The sequence below is a fragment of the Microtus pennsylvanicus genome, chromosome 13, assembly GCF_037038515.1.
Source record: "Microtus pennsylvanicus isolate mMicPen1 chromosome 13, mMicPen1.hap1, whole genome shotgun sequence".
Classification (NCBI taxonomy): domain Eukaryota; kingdom Metazoa; phylum Chordata; class Mammalia; order Rodentia; family Cricetidae; genus Microtus; species Microtus pennsylvanicus.
This window is the reverse complement of record NC_134591.1, coordinates 19,319,222-19,336,809: the sequence shown is the minus strand read 5'-3', so window position 1 is coordinate 19,336,809 and position 17,588 is coordinate 19,319,222. Positions and strand designations below refer to the sequence as shown.

Genomic DNA, 17,588 nt, shown 5'->3' with positions numbered 1-17,588 from the left:
CCATGGGAAAAGGATGCTCTCAAGCAATCTTTCTATTATGAGACTTTATCTTCTGTGGGCATGTGTGTTCTTCTGCAGGTGAATGGTATAAATTTGCTTGGAGAAAATCATCAAGACGTGGTCAATATTTTAAAAGAGCTGCCCATAGATGTGACAATGGTGTGCTGCCGCCGGACTGTGCCACCCACCGCCGCGTCAGAACTGGATGGCCTGGACATGAGTGACCTTGAGCTGACAGAAAAGGTATGAGACTTACAAAAACATCGCTAATTTGAACGCATCACAGCAAGGCTTAATAGTGTTAATATGTTAAGGTATTTTTATTTTCATTAATACTTCATTTTTAACACAGTCTATGCTTATAGAATAGGTATACAATCACACAGCCCTGGACTTGAATCAGAATTGATGCTTAACCTAGGCAAGTCACCTCACCTTTCTGAACATCAATTTTTGTTTCTGTAAGATGTAGGTTAGGATGATGTCCATCATGGAGACTTTCTCTTCAGCGGTACTTACAGGGGGTACCACTGCACACCTTGTACTTGATGTTAGGTATCACCGTGTAGCGGTACTTACAGGGGGTACCACTGCACACCTTGTACTTGATGTTAGGTATCACCGTGTAGTGGTACTTACAGGGGGTACCACTGCACACCTTGACCTTGATGTTAGGTATCACCGTGTAGCGGTACTTACAGGGGGTACCACTGCACACCTTGACCTTGATGTTAGGTATCACCGTGTAGCGGTACTTACAGGAGGTACCACTGCACACCTTGACCTTGATGTTAGGTATCACCGTGTAGCGGTACTTACAGGGGGTACCACTGCACACCTTGTACTTGATGTTAGGTATCACCGTGTAGCGATACTTACAGGGGGTACCACTGCACACCTTGTACTTGATGTTAGGTATCACCGTGTAGCGGTACTTACAGGGGGTACCACTGCACACCTTGTACTTGATGTTAGGTATCACCGTGTAGCGGTACTTACAGGGGGTACCACTGCACACCTTGTACTTGATGTTAGGTATCACCGTGTAGCGGTACTTACAGGGGGTACCACTGCACACCTTGTACTTGATGTTAGGTATCACCGTGTAGCGGTACTTACAGGGGGTACCACTGCACACCTTGTACTTGATGTTAGGTATCACCGTGTAGCGGTACTTACAGGGGGTACCACTGCACACCTTGTACTTGATGTTAGGTATCACCGTGTAGCGGTACTTACAGGAGGTACCACTGCACACCTTGACCTTGATGTTAGGTATCACCGTGTAGCGGTACTTACAGGGGGTACCACTGCACACCTTGTACTTGATGTTAGGTATCACTGTGTACCTGCAGCGTTCCTACTAACTAGTTCTGTCCCAGTTGGCAGAAGTATGCAAGTAGTGTATGTGTGGTGCACAGATGAAAAAAGATACTTTCATATACCTGACCAGCCGTTTCTGGTCTGCACTTAACCATTTAGTGAATAGCTAAAATATAGAAAGATATTTTTCAGTGTATATATAGGTTTTAATGTATTTGTGCATTTTAATGTAAGAAGATGAGAACATTGAACTCATAATTGACATCAAATAACTTTCTGTGATCTGCATATTCCTGTCTCCTTATTCCTACCTGTTTGTATCACAGTGTTCAAAACCTAAGGTAATCATTTAGCATAGGACCCTAACCAGATCTCAGGAGGAAGGAACTCCATTTACATTATGCTGATGGAATCAATATAATAAAATAATTTTACAGCTTAAATGGATCAAGTACATAGTTTATTATTCATATGGGTGGTCATCATAGGGCAGAACAAGAAACAGTATTCTAAATTGTATGTCACTCCCAAGCTGACCCACGGATATGCATGTACGGGTTCATGTGATGCCGACGTGTGTACATGTTCACATGGTGCTGAAGCAAGCACGTGTTCATGGGGTGCCAACAAATGCACGTGTTTACATGACATGGCCCCAGGAAGGCAAGGGAAGAAGATTTGTGTCCATGGCTCTAGGCAGTGCAATAGAATATCAAAAGCAAAGGCAGCACACAAACTAGAATTTTATTCTGACAAACACCTTTGTTAAATTTGATATGTTCATACAGATATATTGGGTCTGCTCTTTTCCCTCTGATTTGTTTTTCTAGATAGAGGCTAACCTTTGAAGGCCACTTTCAACGTCAAATGTTCTGTAACTGTCACCCCTACATAATGCACCTTTCTGTGTATCGTGGAGGCCTTATTTTTATATAATTCAAAGCTTTACACATACCCACCTTTTCTTGAATTTAGCCTTTATTTATCTTGAATACTTTCTAGTTAGTAACAACACACTTCTTTTTATTCTCCATCTAGAGGTAATTCAAATTTATACAAGAAGTGAAAGTCACCTATAAACCATTTCATAGATGCATAACCACCTAATAAGCTTATAGGAAATTTCTGCTTATTTTTAATGCCTGTTATGACTTGAGTTTTTGAGAATGTTTTATTCTGTACAGATACAGGAACCCAACTTTTTTTATTTTGAGTGTTGATACATGTGTCAAATGCTATTCCCTATGAAGTAAGAGATGCCTGATCTGTTATTCAGCCTCATGTAGACCTAGGTGAGCTCATCGGCTCTTCAGAGACAGAGGATCCCATGCTGGCGATGCCTGCTGTAGATGAGAATGCTGAGGAGATTCAGACGCCACTGGCCATGTGGGAGGCTGCCATTCAGTCCATAGAGCTGGAGAAAGGGAGCAGGGGCCTTGGCTTCAGCATTTTAGACTACCAGGTAAAGAGATCCTATTTTCCTAATTGCTGAAAAGATGCCATCATTTAAAAGTGAATTGAGGCTATCAGATAACAAGAAAATACTCTTTTATAGTTAGTAATGACAATTAATTGTTAAAATTAATTTCTCAGAATAGTAATACGATAGGTATGATTTCCTTTTTATTATAAAAGGTTTCTTTAAGCATTATAGTTATTAAACTGTTTTATATTTCAGATCAAGAATTTGAGCAAAACACAGAATGCTTTTGAGGAGTATCATAATACATTGGGTTCTTTTTGTCGTTTGAGGAATATTTTCATTTCCATATTCTTAATAGACAACGTATATTTTAGTGATAATCCATAAAGTATTTGCTATTTCATTCTTCTGTATAATGTGGAAGATGAGTTTGTACTTGGATATATCACAAATTCTAACATTCCAGCCATTTTTACTAAATTTATGATTGTTTATAAATTGGCTCAGTATGACTTGCACTCTTCCCTGAATTTTTTGTGTGAGGCAAGGTGGAAATGCTGAACATTGCTTGATAAAACACAGGGGTTACTCTTAACAATTTCGTACTCGAGCCATGTGCACCAAATACCGAATGACTTCTTTTGTATTTCTTCATTTCTAAAGGACAAGGCCTGTGTCAGACGGCATCCATCTCTAAATACTATGGTTACAAGTGCCCTTGACATCTAGCTTCAAGTGATAGTGTAAAACTCAACCATCTACCCCAAACTTAAAATGTCCTCTTGAAGTTATCTAATATTATCTCGGGGTCTATTTGATACCAGCAAATGAGGCTTCCATGGTGCTTGGCAACACCTCTGATCTTTCCAAAATGAAATAGACATCACATTGTGCTAGGTATCCATAAGAGCCTCCATGAAAACCTTCAGACACTCAGCAGTTAGAAGGGTTAACTTGTAAAGTTTACTCCAATGTCAGAAGAGCTGACTTCTTTTCACCTTCTGCCCTTTAGGACCCCATCGATCCAGCAAGCACTGTGATAGTGATTCGTTCTCTGGTGCCTGGTGGCATTGCTGAAAAGGATGGCCGGCTTCTTCCAGGTGACAGGCTCATGTTCGTCAACGACGTCAACTTGGAAAACAGCAGTCTTGAAGAGGCTGTGGGAGCTCTGAAGGGAGCACCCTCCGGGATAGTGCGGATAGGAGTGGCCAAGCCTTTGCCTGTAAGAACTGGGATTTTATTGATTTCTTGTTTATTTGTAAGGGAAATGCCTAGGGAGACACTTTACTACCACTTAGGAAAAAACAATAACTATTTAGAATCAAAATCTTTTTGAAGTTGATGTTTCATATTCTTTTTACACTGAAACATACTTTGAGTATTTCTGTCGCTAACAGTGGAATTTGATTAATAGAAAAATGCCTTTCCTATAAAAGTACCCCGCGGGTTGCTGATACCGGGTGATTGTGGTAAGACAATTAACGTTTCCCTTCTTGTTAGAAAGTGAAGGGCAAGTGTAGAGTTCTCAGTGGCTCAGGACTGCAGCGTGAGTCAGGAGGGATTCGAGCAGATGGCAGTTAGGCTTCATTTAGTCCTATAAACCGTGTTGTATTTAAGCTCTCACATTGCCCCCTCTTAATTGTAGGGGCAGGGGGTTGTTTTACATATTTTGAAAGTTTCTCACAAGAATTCTAATGGCTACCTGGGAAGAGGTGCTTTCCACTTATTTTAGAGAGGTTGGAGGAGTTCATTATGTCCTCAGTAACATTCCTTGTCAAGAAAATTGCATCCTGTGTAATACTCTAGAAAGAGAGAACAAACATTGATTTTTCTTTAATGCTTTATTCTGCAGCTTTTAAAGTTTTAATCCTTAAATTTGCCTTTCATTATTTAGCCGGAATATTTAGCAGATAAAACTGATCAGAAGATTATTATAAAATTCATTGACTTTGATTTGTAATTTGCAAGAATAAAAAAAATAGTAGAAAGAGGTTCTTCTCTAATTGTTGGCATTTATGCTAGGAAGAAAGGCCTCTGTGTCCTTTCAAACGAAATGTCAAGACCAGTAGTGTCTAAGTTTGGAGTTCCCATCTATATTGCCGTCATATGTTATCACATGAAGTCTCCATTTCTACTCTTCATTCTTCCTTCTCTTACCCCCTCCCACTTTCCCATTTTCTTTGTCATTCTTTCTTTCCCACAAACCCCTTCTCCACACCAATTTCCTGCAGCTTTCACCAGAAGAAGGATATGTTTCTGCCAAGGAGGACGCCTTTCTCTGCTCACCGCACCCCTGTAAGGAGCCAGGCCTGCCTGACAAAGCCCTCTTCAGGGCCGACTTGGCTCTGGTTAGTGGCCACAGCTGACTTGTTTTTAATACGTGTTCTGCTGCGGTTGTATTGATTCACCTGCGTAGTGTATGTAGAAGCTCAGTGTGTGCACATTGCTCTAAGCTAGAGAGTGATAAGTAGGTCTTTGACATTATATATTATGCCAATACTAATTTGGAAGGAAGACAATTCTTATTGTTAGTATTTTTAAATTACAGATTTTTGAATAGTTATTCTTGGAATGCTTTGATATATTTATAATAAGTATAATACATCCACATTTTACTTAAGATATGAGGTGACTTTGACTTCCTCCAGTGCTTCGTTTGGACATGGTGAGGTGCCTTTCCATAGCAAGTTCATTCTGAAATGTCATAGTACACAAAGATATTATTCATTCATTCACTTTTTTGTCTTTTTTGAGACAGGATCTCACCAGGTTGCCATGGTTTGTCTGCAACTGCCAGTTATCTGTCTGCCTGCCTCTGCCTCCTGAGTGCTGGGATTAAGGGCATATGCAGCCATTCCTAGCTCATTGTCTTTAACGTACTCCATGAAACCATATCCTCTCTAGGGTTTGGCTGGGATCTTTTAACCCCTTTAAATAATGCCAATTGAGAGGATTACTTCCATTATCATGGAAACTCGGTGCCTTGTAATAGTCACAAGAGTCCTCGATATTGCTAATGAGCTTGTTTTTTTGAACTGGCCAACTTCCTGGGGACTTCATGTTTCATCTCTATTGTAATTGAGACTTAAAGGCATCAGTGATAGGTATATGAATTCTATTGGAGTTTTCTTGTAGTAGTACTTTAAAATGAACATGTCTATTACAATCTGGTATAAGGCTCAGGAATACTAGATAGCACACACTATGTATTTATCACTCAGATCGTTTTACATAATGTACGTTTGTAGAAGATAACCTCCACATTGTAGCTTGTTAGTGAATTTGAACAAATATTTAAAATGTATTATCAGTCTCTGAATTATATTTTGAGACTCACTTTGAAATATTCCAGTAGCATTTTAACAGCTTTTTACAGTAATATGACTTGCTATTGTTAAAATGTTTATTACTTAATGCTTCTGGGAGCCATTCCATGATCAGGCCCCTCCATTGTTGCTGTGATTCTAGCTCAAACGCAAAGTTACTCTTTGGTTTGTACATCTTAGCTAGACAACCACAGAGCTGCATTTATGAAAAACCATTTATTAGTTTAATATGAAGTACAATAACCAAATTCTTTGCATCATAAAATATTATGTATTTGCTTATGTAACTATTTAAAGTATAATGTTTTGTTGATTGTTGCCTTTGTTCTTTAGTTGATGGGATGTGGTAGCGCCCAGGGCCAGCGGCCTCTGCTGTGGGCACTCTCTCTGTTGTTGTGTGGCTGTCTCAATGCAGCTGTCAATGGTCAGGAGTAGGAAAGACACATGCTGGAAGCAGGACAGACAGAGGAGGTGCAGCTGTGCCTTTAGCTGAAGTAGTGACAGTGATGTGTGATAGGGCACCATAACGGCTGGTCTTATTTTGTTCCTAGATAGATGCACCGGATGCTGAATCAGCAGCTGAGTCAAGATTTGAGACTCAGTTCTCTCCTGATGATGACAGTGTCTACTCTACCCAAGCCTCCGTTTTGTCTCTCCATGATAGTGCCTGTAGTGATGGCATGAGCTACAGCCCCTCCCTTCCATCATCTCCTCCCAAGGTACAAGAGAATATCAATGCATTTTGGAGAAAAGTCTGTGCGTAACCTTTGGAGGTCAGCGTTTCTCAGAATTGTAGGAGTAGCATGTCTTAGTCAGTGTTCTGCTGCTGTGAGAAGACACCATGACCAAGATAACTTAAAACAAGAGCTCATCTCATTGTGAGCTTGCTTATAGTTTCAGAGGGTAAGTTCATTATGGCAGGAGCACGGCAGCAAGCAGGGAGGCAGGACGCTAGAGTGATAGCTAAGAGCTTATATTTTATCCTCAAACAAGAGCCAGGTACATGTTAAGATAGACCTAGAGTGACCTTTTGAAACCTCAGAGTCCACCCCCAATGATACATCTCCTCCAACAAGGCCACACCTCCTAATCCTTCTAGACAGTCCAGCAACTGGGACTGATACACAGACTATGGGAGCCATTCTCATTCAGATCATCACATAAGCATATTAATGATGTCAGGTCTCTCCAGTCAGATACACAGCAGATCAGGAGTTTCACTTGTGTTTTTAATTGTTTAGATTAGTAGTGAATAGTTCTAATGTTTGCTAGACAGACTGATAGAAACAGAGTCAGATATTTTTTTAAGGTTTTCATACTATATTTCTCATATTTGGCTTTTAGTAGTATCTTTGGAAAAAATAGAATAATTTTGTTTTTAGTATTTTTTTAAAAACTAACTTTTTTTTTTGTTTGTTTGTTTTTTTTTTTGATTATTTTTTTTTATTGATAAAAGAATAAAGGAAAAAAAAACAAATTTCCACCTCCTCCCAGCCTCCCCTTTCCCTCCCCCTCCTCCCACTCTTCTCCCCCTCCTCCCACTCTTCTCCCCCTCCTCCCACCCCTCTCCCCTTCCCCCCACTCCTCTCCCCCTCCCTCTCCAGTCCAAAGAGCAGTCAGGGTTCCCTGCCCTGTGGTAAGTCCTAGGTCCTCCCCCCTCCGTCCATATCTAGGAAGGTGAACATCCAAACTGGCTAGGCTCCCACCAAGCCAAGCAAAAGGATATCGTAAGTTTTTTATCGTAGTTTAACAGGACTAGCTCATTTATGCTTAGTGTACTCATTAATGTAAAGTGATGTCAAAGAATACTCTACATAGATAAGGCAGTAGAAGGCAGGGTATGTTGATGTCAGTGGATGTGATTGGAGGGCACAGTCACTGCATGACACATCCGCTGTCCTTGTTCTAAATGGGTTATGAGTGTAAATGCTAATATCCTATTAATTTCCTTGGTGGCATACCATGTAATGTTCAAAAGGAATATTTTAACATCTGTGCAAACTTATAAGTACACACTGGCATGTTGGTACATATTTTAATTTGGATTTTCTGATTCCTACAGATTGTGTTTTTCTATATTTAGTCATTATTTTTTACTTATCTCTGCATCTATTTCAGTCATTTTTATTTTATATTGCCTGCTGGTTCTATTGATATTTTAGAATGTCCAAGAGTTGATTTATAAATCTGTTATACATAAACACACACACATATATATATACACATTATGAATATCTGTATTTTGGGTAGAGAAAACCTGAAATATGCGCATGTGGTACTTTCCATCTTCAGGGCACAAGTTACTGCCAAGAAAACCAGGCTATGGGGGGCTCTGCTCTCTCTGATCTATCTGTTGTGTACAGTAGTGACTGACAGTAGAACAGAGCATCCTGGCAGACAGTTCGTATGTGGACACAATTTCTCTGCTGTGTTGGAAATATACAGTAAACGAACATGAAGATACAGACACTTGACAACATTTTTTCTTAACGTGATATTGGTGCTTTCTGCTACATTGAATTCAGTGGGAAAGGGCCTCATTCATGAGTAGGTTGGGGAGCAGGATCCCTTAAGTCTGGCTTTGTTTCCTTTCTTTTCTGATTAACAACTGGTTTTGGCTAGGGTGCTGGCATAGCATTTTGTGTTATGTCTAAACTGCACCTGTTACCCTTGCCCATGCCACAGGGCACCCTGCTTGAATCGGTTTGCAAGGTACCAGCCTTAGTGAACTGCCCCTCCTTGCCTGCACACTTGAGGTCCCTGGCTGCAACCTGTCTGGACCATGTTCATTCTTGACTGGCCTCAGGCCTGCAAGCTTGTTTCATATCCTCGTGGAATCTCCCAGTCCTTAGCATTGCACACTGCACCTTGCCAGAGGGACAGATTGCATTGTTTAATGTAGTAATTATTACTTAAAGGGACGACACAGTCTGCATACCGAGAAGCATACATTTTACAGGGCAAACGCTGGCTATATCCAGCACAACATATTGACTTGCTGAAGTCTGTTTGCCTTGTTTTTTTTTCCTAAGCAGTTTACTCTTTTGTTGAATCAAAGTTTGGCAAGCTGGCCTGACGACTGAAATATTTAAACTAAAAACCAACAAATAAAACATTAATGAGGGTGTTTAAACCTCCTGTGGGCTTTCAGTTTCCTTAGTTAAATACTGCAACACTGGTGTTTTCTTGTGTTTTGCTTTTGTTTTTGTCTATGAATTTTAGAACCTAGAGTTCTACTAGGAAGAAATTATAAAACTGAAATAAATTATATGATCTGTCCTCCCTGTTTGCATTAAGTTCATCCTAATGGGTTTGTTAAGGAATTCGGAATCGACATTTTTTGATAAAATGTAAGCTTACCTCAAGACTTTTCAGTGACTAGAAAGAGAGCCCATTAGCATCTACGGCTGTTTAAGCATATGTGGCTATGTACAGTGTATGACCGTGTCTCACATATGGGTATTTAACAAAAACCAAGATGCCCAAGTACAGATTTCTCAGAACGGTGAAGTAGAACGCTAGGCCCTTAGTGTTGCCTCCAGTTTTTCACTTAATATGTAGAGACTGTAAGCAGAGCTCACGTCTGTGGAGACAGCTCTTTACAATTTGGTGGTGTAAGCCACTGGGACTTATAAAGCCTGATCTTGGAGCATGTGCTTGCTCTTGGGGAAGCCTTGAGCTTCAGAGCATGGTTTTGTGCAGCAGGCTAGCAGCCATGAGCTGCTGCCTCTGTTCACAGAAGTCTCTGTTTTGGAGGGGGAGTGTGTATTCTATCTTAACTTTATTCATTAATACTTACAGCTTTAAATTATTCACTCCTGTGTCATATGAATTACAGGCAGTTTATTAAAATACTCATTTCATCCAAGCATGGTGGTGGGGTGGGGCCTATGCCCCAGAATCCAGTCAGTAGAGACTTCAGCAGGAGGATTTAGAGTTCTAGGCAAGGAAAGATTTACATAGTGAGTTCCTGTCTCAAAAGATCCAGGAAATAAAAATAAATAAAAGGTGCATTTTAGTATCAATTAGCTGTAGCCATTGAACATTTTTTCCATTTTTTTTTGTTGTTGTTGTTGTTTTAGATTTTAATTTTGGGAGTTAATTTGAGAAAACTAATTTATTATTGCTTTAAAGACTTGACAAAATTCTCCAAAATTGAATGTTAGGTAATGTTTGTTTAAAGGCTCAACATAGTTTCTGAAGAAATCCTTGCTGTAAAATAGTGACCTAAGAAAACAATTGGTAAAGATTAATGTCCATGTGCTATGCCCCCTGCAGTCTATTCTGTTACAAGCACATTCTCAGACTGTCACCAGGGATGAAATTGTCTGTCATGACTGACAGCTAGCTCTCCAGGAAATGTTATATGTTCTAGTACAGGGTGAAGTTGTGTTGGTTAAGATAAACCTTCCTTTTCACTTAACACAGCAAACACTACTAATGTATTCCATCCTAATAAAAAGCAGCCCAGACATCCTACAGCATTCTCTAGCGTATGACCCTGCTGCATATAGGGTTGCATCTGTTCTGGGTGGTTTTAGAGAATGGCATGTGATTGAAAACTCTCTGAAGTGCTTGAACCAACAGGCGGCAGGATAACCGTGAAGGATCAGGGGAGGAACTGCTGGCCATTGTGAAGGAAAGATGTTGCCCTTAGCATGCTAAGAACTATATGAAAATAGTAAAGAGGAGTGTACTTTAATCTCAGAAAATGGGTATGATGATATCTTGTTTCTGCTGTAGCAAATAAAGATTGCCTGAAAATCAGAATGCAAAGCTAGCCACATTAGTTAGCTATAGAGGCCAGGCAGTGGTGGTACATATCTTTAATCCCAACACTTGAGAGACAGAGGCAGAGGGATCTCTGTGAGTTCAAGGCCACCCTGCCCTACACAAAATTGATCCAGTCTAAAAGAGAAACAGAATCAGGTGGTGGTGGCTCACACCTTTAATCCCTGTTCTTGGGAGTCACACACTTTTAATCCTAGCACTGGGGAGGTGGAGACAGGAAGGTATAAAGCTAGGCAGAGAGAGGAATATAAGGCAGAAAGAGACAGAAATTCCAGACATTCAGTGTGAGAATTCCTAGAGACAGGATCGTCCATTAGGTATGAAGATTCAGTAGAGGTAAGAACTGGTGGCTGGCTGCTCTGCTTCTCTGATTTTTCAGCATTAACACCTATATTTGACTCTGAGTTTTTAATTTTAAGACCAATTAGAATTCATTTAACAAATGGGTGAATGACAGTCAGTATGGCATTTGGGACTGTAAAGTACAAAAGGAATTCTCTGTTACATTGGTGCTGCAGCTGGTCAAAAGCTGCATTTGAGCAATCTATATTAATCATTATCCAGAAAAGTAGTGTGGTAATGAGTAACCTTCAGTCTTGAATTAAACTTATGAAATACAGCTTTTCATTTATATTTGGTCTTTTTAATTTCTCATCTCTCTCCATTATTCCTAAGAACAAGAATATATCAAGTATTAGTATGGATTTTTGAAAGACTTCATTTACGATACCAAGAAGCATTGGTAAATGGTAGGATTATTTTGAACATAGGACAAGAGGAAAAAATGTTTTACTTTTAGATTCTTATGATGTTTAAAGATAAAACAGTGGGCTATTCAGCACCTATAAGCTTCTGCAGTAGGCGTGTGTTATCTGCCTTGTTGATTAGCTATTCCCTTCCAGCGTCTCTGCCACTTCCCATGAATAATGCATGGACATTTTTGTCGTACAATTTCCAGTAAACCCCAGCTAACAAGGGTGGATAGACTGCTTTTTCTGATGAAAAGCAGTTTTGATTATGTTTCTTTGAGGCATGAGTGAGATGATTTTCCAGTAATTATTGTAATTAATTTAGTAATTCTGAAACTTACCAATCCTTTGGTAAGTATTTTATTTATTTGTAAGAATAAAATAACTGAAATTGGATCCAGCAGCCAACAGCCCATCTAGATTGTGGGGTGTTGAGGCGGGCCTCTTCCCATTCTTTGTTCCTAAGGATACTAATGATGTTAAATACTTCTGTGAAACCACTGTATCTATTATCTGTGCTGGGAATATCTGATGATTTAGAAAAATGATACCTTAAATTGAAGACAGGAAGCACAATAGGCTGTTTCAAATAGTTACATTCATAACAAAAAGGAAGAGAGCTACATCTGAAGTAGACTCTAGATGTCTAAAATGCCAAACAGTTATTTGTAAAGTAGAAGAAAAATGCTAGAAGATGTCACCCTTCTTCTGTGTGGGATTGTGAGAAGTACATAAAGCTCAGAATTCCCCAAATGACAAATTTGGTTATGTCAAAAACTTTGTGATGATAAAATATTAGGTATGCAGACTTAGATTCTGGAAACTGCTTTCAGCTCAGACTTCACATCCTGAAAAGAACAAGTGACTGCACCTGGTGAGAGTGGCAAGGAGGGATGTGGAGCCAGTGTTTGCCTGAGGTGCTCAGGGTTAGCTGTGCTGGTCGTCAGGGGAATGCATGGGAAAATGCTGCCTAGAACCCTTCTTCGAGATCTTATTTCCAAGCAAATACAGGGTTTGCAAGAGTAGTTCATAGGCACCTCAGTGTCTCCTGCAAGAGAACACTGGGATACATGAGCAGTGGCTCATCTGATTCAAGCTTGGTTGGCAATACGACATTGTGTTACATAAACAACTGTTCTGGCAGAGGTCTGTTGGGCACTTTCTATTACGTCAAGCCTGTTTATAACTCTTCTTGTTCCCCTTAAAAGTCTTGGGCTAGGATCTATTATTTTCCCCCATTGAAATAGGTGAGAGGAACAGAGTAGAAAATGATAAGGTTAAATTTTGCCAAAACTTAAACTAATTGTTAACCAGTGTCTGAACTGAAGCTTCGAGAGTTACAATCCGCCATTGCCTATCAGCAGTATTTTGCTCGTAAGGAAGGTGGAGTGGACTTTAAATACTGACATCAAGATATAAAGACAATGGAGAAAAGTGTAAATACCAATTAATGATGGTTCTTTAGGTATTAACTCCATATGCAAGTATATATACATACTTGCTTGATGTATGTAATATGTAGTATTATGGAGCGGCGGCGGGGCTGCGTCCACAAACACCCCAGCCGCCTGCCCTGCCCGGCTAGCTTTACCCGAAATAATTACACAGACACTGTATTCATTTAAACACTGCTCTGGCCCATTTCTACCTAGCCTCTTCTAGGCTAACTCTCGCTCCTGGACTAGCCCATTTCTTATCATCTGTGTAGCACCGGTCTTACCGGGAAGATTCTAGCCTAAGTCCATCCTGGGTCAGAGCTTCATAGCGTGTGTCTTCCCTGGAGCAGGTAGCATGGCGTCTCTCCTGCGTCTGCTCCGGAGAGGAGAGCTGTGGAGTCTGACCTCACTTCCTCTTCCTCCTGGCATTCTGTTCTGTCTACTCCTCCCACCTATCTTCTAACCAATGAAATGGGCCGAGGCAGTTCCTTTATTGCTTAGCCAATGAAATCAACAGATTGATATATGACACTCCCACATCACTTGCTGGAATATTTTGCAAATGCATAAAAATGGGTCGATCAGTATCTGATTCCAGATATATATCCTGGCGACATAAATGGACAAAGGAGTCTCATGTACAGACTTCCTTAGTATTCTCTGTCCATAAGCAATATACATAAACCTTTCATGTGTGAACGTATTCTTAAGACCTTTGTACGTTAAAAGTATTGAAGAGTGCTATGCATGTTGTTCCATGGCACGATGCTTGCAAGGTGTATACAAAGCCCTGGGTTTAACTCCCAGTATCGTAAGAAAGAAAACAAAAAATGTTGATAAGGGAATCTAAGGGAAACATATACTTATTAACAGCAGTCTCTAAAGCAGATGCTTGCCCCAAGGGTGTAAATGCTAAAATATGTCTGTTGTGAGGAGACATGTGCATTCATATAGGTCTGGAGAATTTTAAACTTTCAAGGAATTTTAGAAAATTTCTAATATGTAGCTGTCAAGACAGGCTCTTTTATATATACAGATTGCTAATGATAGAAAATAAATTAGAACATAGGCTTTGTAGCTCTGGTTTAGTATTGCTTGTTTGGTCTTACAGAACATGCAGATTTTCCTGCAGTAATCTGAATTTCAAGGCTTTTTATTCTTCTGCACGAATACCAAGAGTTACCTGTAAATTACTTGCTCCTGGAGGGTTTTGGGATTCCAAATTCATGGCTGTCATACTTGCTACTCTCAATGTATAGCCACTTCCAGCATGTGTGATTTGGGAGTATGACCTGTTTGCTTTTCTTTGTAGCTTTAACTTGCTTTGTTTGTAGCTAGAACTAAATATTGTAACTAAATTATCTTATGTTCAACCTATTCGACAAGTGTAACTAGTAGGACATGAGATACAATATTTGTAAGAGATATAATGTAACACCTCTATGAAATTAAAAACCATGCAGGAAGCATGCTTAGTGAAGAAAAGTGAGTGTTTTGTTTTTCACTAACTAATAATTCCCTAAAAATAATAAATTTAGATAACTCTTAAGTCTCAGTTTTGATGAGTGGTTTGTCTGTTCATTCTCAGGATGTGACTGGCAGTTCTGACCCAGGCCTTGGTGTTCCTTTGTCTCTGGAAGAACTCTACACGCAGAACCTCCTGCAGAGACAGCAAGCTGCCTCTCCTCCCATGAGCATGGCAGCTACTTCTGGTTTCACCCTCGGTGACTACACCCCTGCGAATGCTGTTGAACAAAACTATGAGTGTGCAAACACAGTAGAATGGGCTCCCTCCCAGTTACCAAGTGGCCTGTGCACCACAGAGCTTGCCCCTGCTCCGCCTACTGTAGCCCAAAAGGTACCATCCTGCAGCCAGCATATGGTGTTGTCACTTGGTAGATGATGGGGGAGGGGAGAGAGAAAAGTTGCATCCTGAGCCTCTTCTAGTGTGGGATCAGTGCTTGTCTGACTCAGGTGACCATGAACTTGATCGATTGCAGGTTCTTGCTAAAGCAGTCATGGGGAACGTGTGTAATGTTGAAATGACCACTCCGAAGTCTAATTTTCTTTCCATGTGACTTTCTTTTGTCTTTCTTTTGGGGTTCCGAGTATTTACCTGAACAGAGATCTCTGGCTTCTGATGCTGAGTCTGTCCCGCCACGAAGTATGTCCCACGAAGCTTTTGAGAGGACAGTTACTATAGCCAAAGGCAGCTCCAGTCTGGGTAAGTTGCACCTCGGCCTGCAAGAGGACAGTGGATTTCAACATCATTTTATCTGCAGAGAATGCATGCTAGAAATGCTCTTGCTTCTTTTAATGTGCTCATTCTTTTTTCTGAAATGAGAACTGGTTTGTTTATTTCATACTGTTTACACCCCTTATTCAGAACTCCCATTTACATTCTAGTAAAAGCTATATGAATTGTGTGCATGTGTATGTGTGTGTGAAGTAGCAAATCAAAAAAGGAATTCTTAGAAAATGAGAAGTCAGCCATTGGAATTCTAAGATCTTTGGGAAAGTAAATTATTACTTTCTTTGAATATTGCTAGTTATGTGAGAGTCAGATTGTATTTAATTTCTTTCATTCACTGATAGAAAACTAAAGACTGCCAGGTGTGCCACTTCCAAAATATAAATGCAGGTTATTCATAGTCTCCATTTGTCTGCACACAGAACCTGTGCTGGAGATAGCTCTCTGCTGCTCTTAACAGGCGTGCCTGCTTCTCAATCACAAATCCTACATGGACCCAGACTTTGTGAGGAGCTGAATCCCTGGTGCCAGTAGGCAGAGCTGCTAGGACAGAGCTGCACACCTGTTCCCACACCGAGAGAGGCAGCCTTTCTGTGCTTGGAACTGATGGAGGACCATCCATCAGAACCTCAAATGCCCAAATGTAGCCTAATAGTTAGCTCACATCGGAGACTGTCTTCCTACAGTGAGCAACCAACAAGCATCTTTACACAGCTATCATATGACTAGACCTCATTTCTGATGGAACTTGAGTCTTGGAAGAGACATTAACAGAACCAACCCTCCCCCCAGACTCTTCTAGGTTTTGTTCTGTTTGGTGGTAGCTAGATACCTACCAATACCAGCTAATAGGAGAATTGTAGGACAGGCTGTGTTTTCCTGTACTGATCAATTGCATATAAAATAATGATAATAATGAAAAGGAAAAATGAAAAAATTGCATATTAGTCATATGATTTTATTAATATTATTCATAAGATACATGTATTTCAAGTAGGATATATACAACTTATATCAGAAATGCATATGACATATAAATATAATCAATGTATACATTAAGTATTCATACTACATATGCAATAATGCATGTATATTAAATTCACTGATTGGCTTTGCCCCTGGGATCTTCCTCAACTTACTGATCTTAAGATAAGTTTTACAGACATCTGTTCAGTTCCAACTGCTCAGTAGAGCATCTCGAGCCATGTGGCTCTGTGCTCACTTTGTAGGATGTTGGGAAGAGTTCTCAACAGGTTTTGTACCTCATATTTTGGGTTTGACAAATGTAAGATTTTCTCCTCATTGCAGAAGATTTGGATGCTGCTGTTTATTGTAGGTCTGAGAAACGGTAATGGAATGCAACATGATGATGTTTACAGAAATGCAGAAGCGTTTTTATTATCAAACAACTCATGATAGCGGGACCTCATTTAGAAAGCACCCGGAAATGTATTTACTCCACCACCAAACAGTCGCTGTTCTCTTATCTCAGGCTCACTGCACAGAGACACCACAGTGTAGCTCCTCCCCTCCACACTCAGAGAGGGGATGAATCTCTCCTGGTTAAGCTTTCACTGCTCTGTGTGTGCACAGCATAGTGGATGTAATGCTTCAGTGCCTTTATAATGTCATATGGCGATCGGCCTCCTGCCTTAGGCCTATGTTTTTGCTCTAGTTACAAGTAAGTGAGCCATACAGTACTTAAACTTTTGAAACTATTTTGCATGACTTGATGTCTTTAAATCGCAAGTGGCATACAACAGAAGTGTCCTTCTTTTTTAGACTAAATGCTATTCCATTGTAAGTAAACATTGCATTTTTATTTTTTACTTATCTGCAGTATCTGTGTTTGAAGTGCTTTATGTTAGCTTTTAAGTTTTGATGGAAAAATGCTATGAGTTAATTAAGATCTTGGTAAAAAAACAATAATGGCTGAAAGCATCCTTATCATATGTGGAAATTCTTCTAAAATTCAGTTCCAATTAAAATACAAACTATCCCTCAATTGTGAATATGAAAGTAATGTTGATACAGGAAATCACAGCAAACTATAGTATAGCTTATGCCTATTAGAGCACAAGAGCCATTCAACTGTGCTGTATTTATTTATTTGTAGTATTAGAAGTATTACTTCATCTTCACACTAAGAACTAGGCTACACACCAATTCTAGTTTTTATAAGTTTAGGCCCTTGTTGTTTGATATCTTGCTACTCAGTAAGGTTCCTCTTACATGGGTGTTCAAGGTGAGGTCTGTGGGCCACGTTTGACTCTGTGCAGCTAAGTACTA

The 17,588-nt window shown here is 39.9% G+C and overlaps 1 protein-coding gene across 15 annotated transcripts in view; it reads left to right on the top strand.

Moving 5' to 3' along the window:
* Positions 1-17,588, top strand: part of Mpdz (multiple PDZ domain crumbs cell polarity complex component) — a 151,852-nt gene that overhangs the window by 68,280 nt on the left and 65,984 nt on the right. For 9 of the 15 annotated variants that reach the window (XM_075946668.1, XM_075946667.1, XM_075946666.1 and 6 more), the window contains exons 15-21: positions 79-243; positions 2,600-2,785; positions 3,759-3,968; positions 4,978-5,094; positions 6,624-6,791; positions 14,637-14,907; positions 15,150-15,272. In XM_075946668.1, coding sequence (XP_075802783.1) covers positions 79-243; positions 2,600-2,785; positions 3,759-3,968; positions 4,978-5,094; positions 6,624-6,791; positions 14,637-14,907; positions 15,150-15,272 — 1,240 coding nt within the window. The remainder of the gene's footprint in view (positions 1-78; positions 244-2,599; positions 2,786-3,758; positions 3,969-4,977; positions 5,095-6,623; positions 6,792-14,636; positions 14,908-15,149; positions 15,273-17,588) is intronic. The other 6 variants (XM_075946669.1, XM_075946665.1, XM_075946659.1 and 3 more) reach the window with 2 other exon arrangements.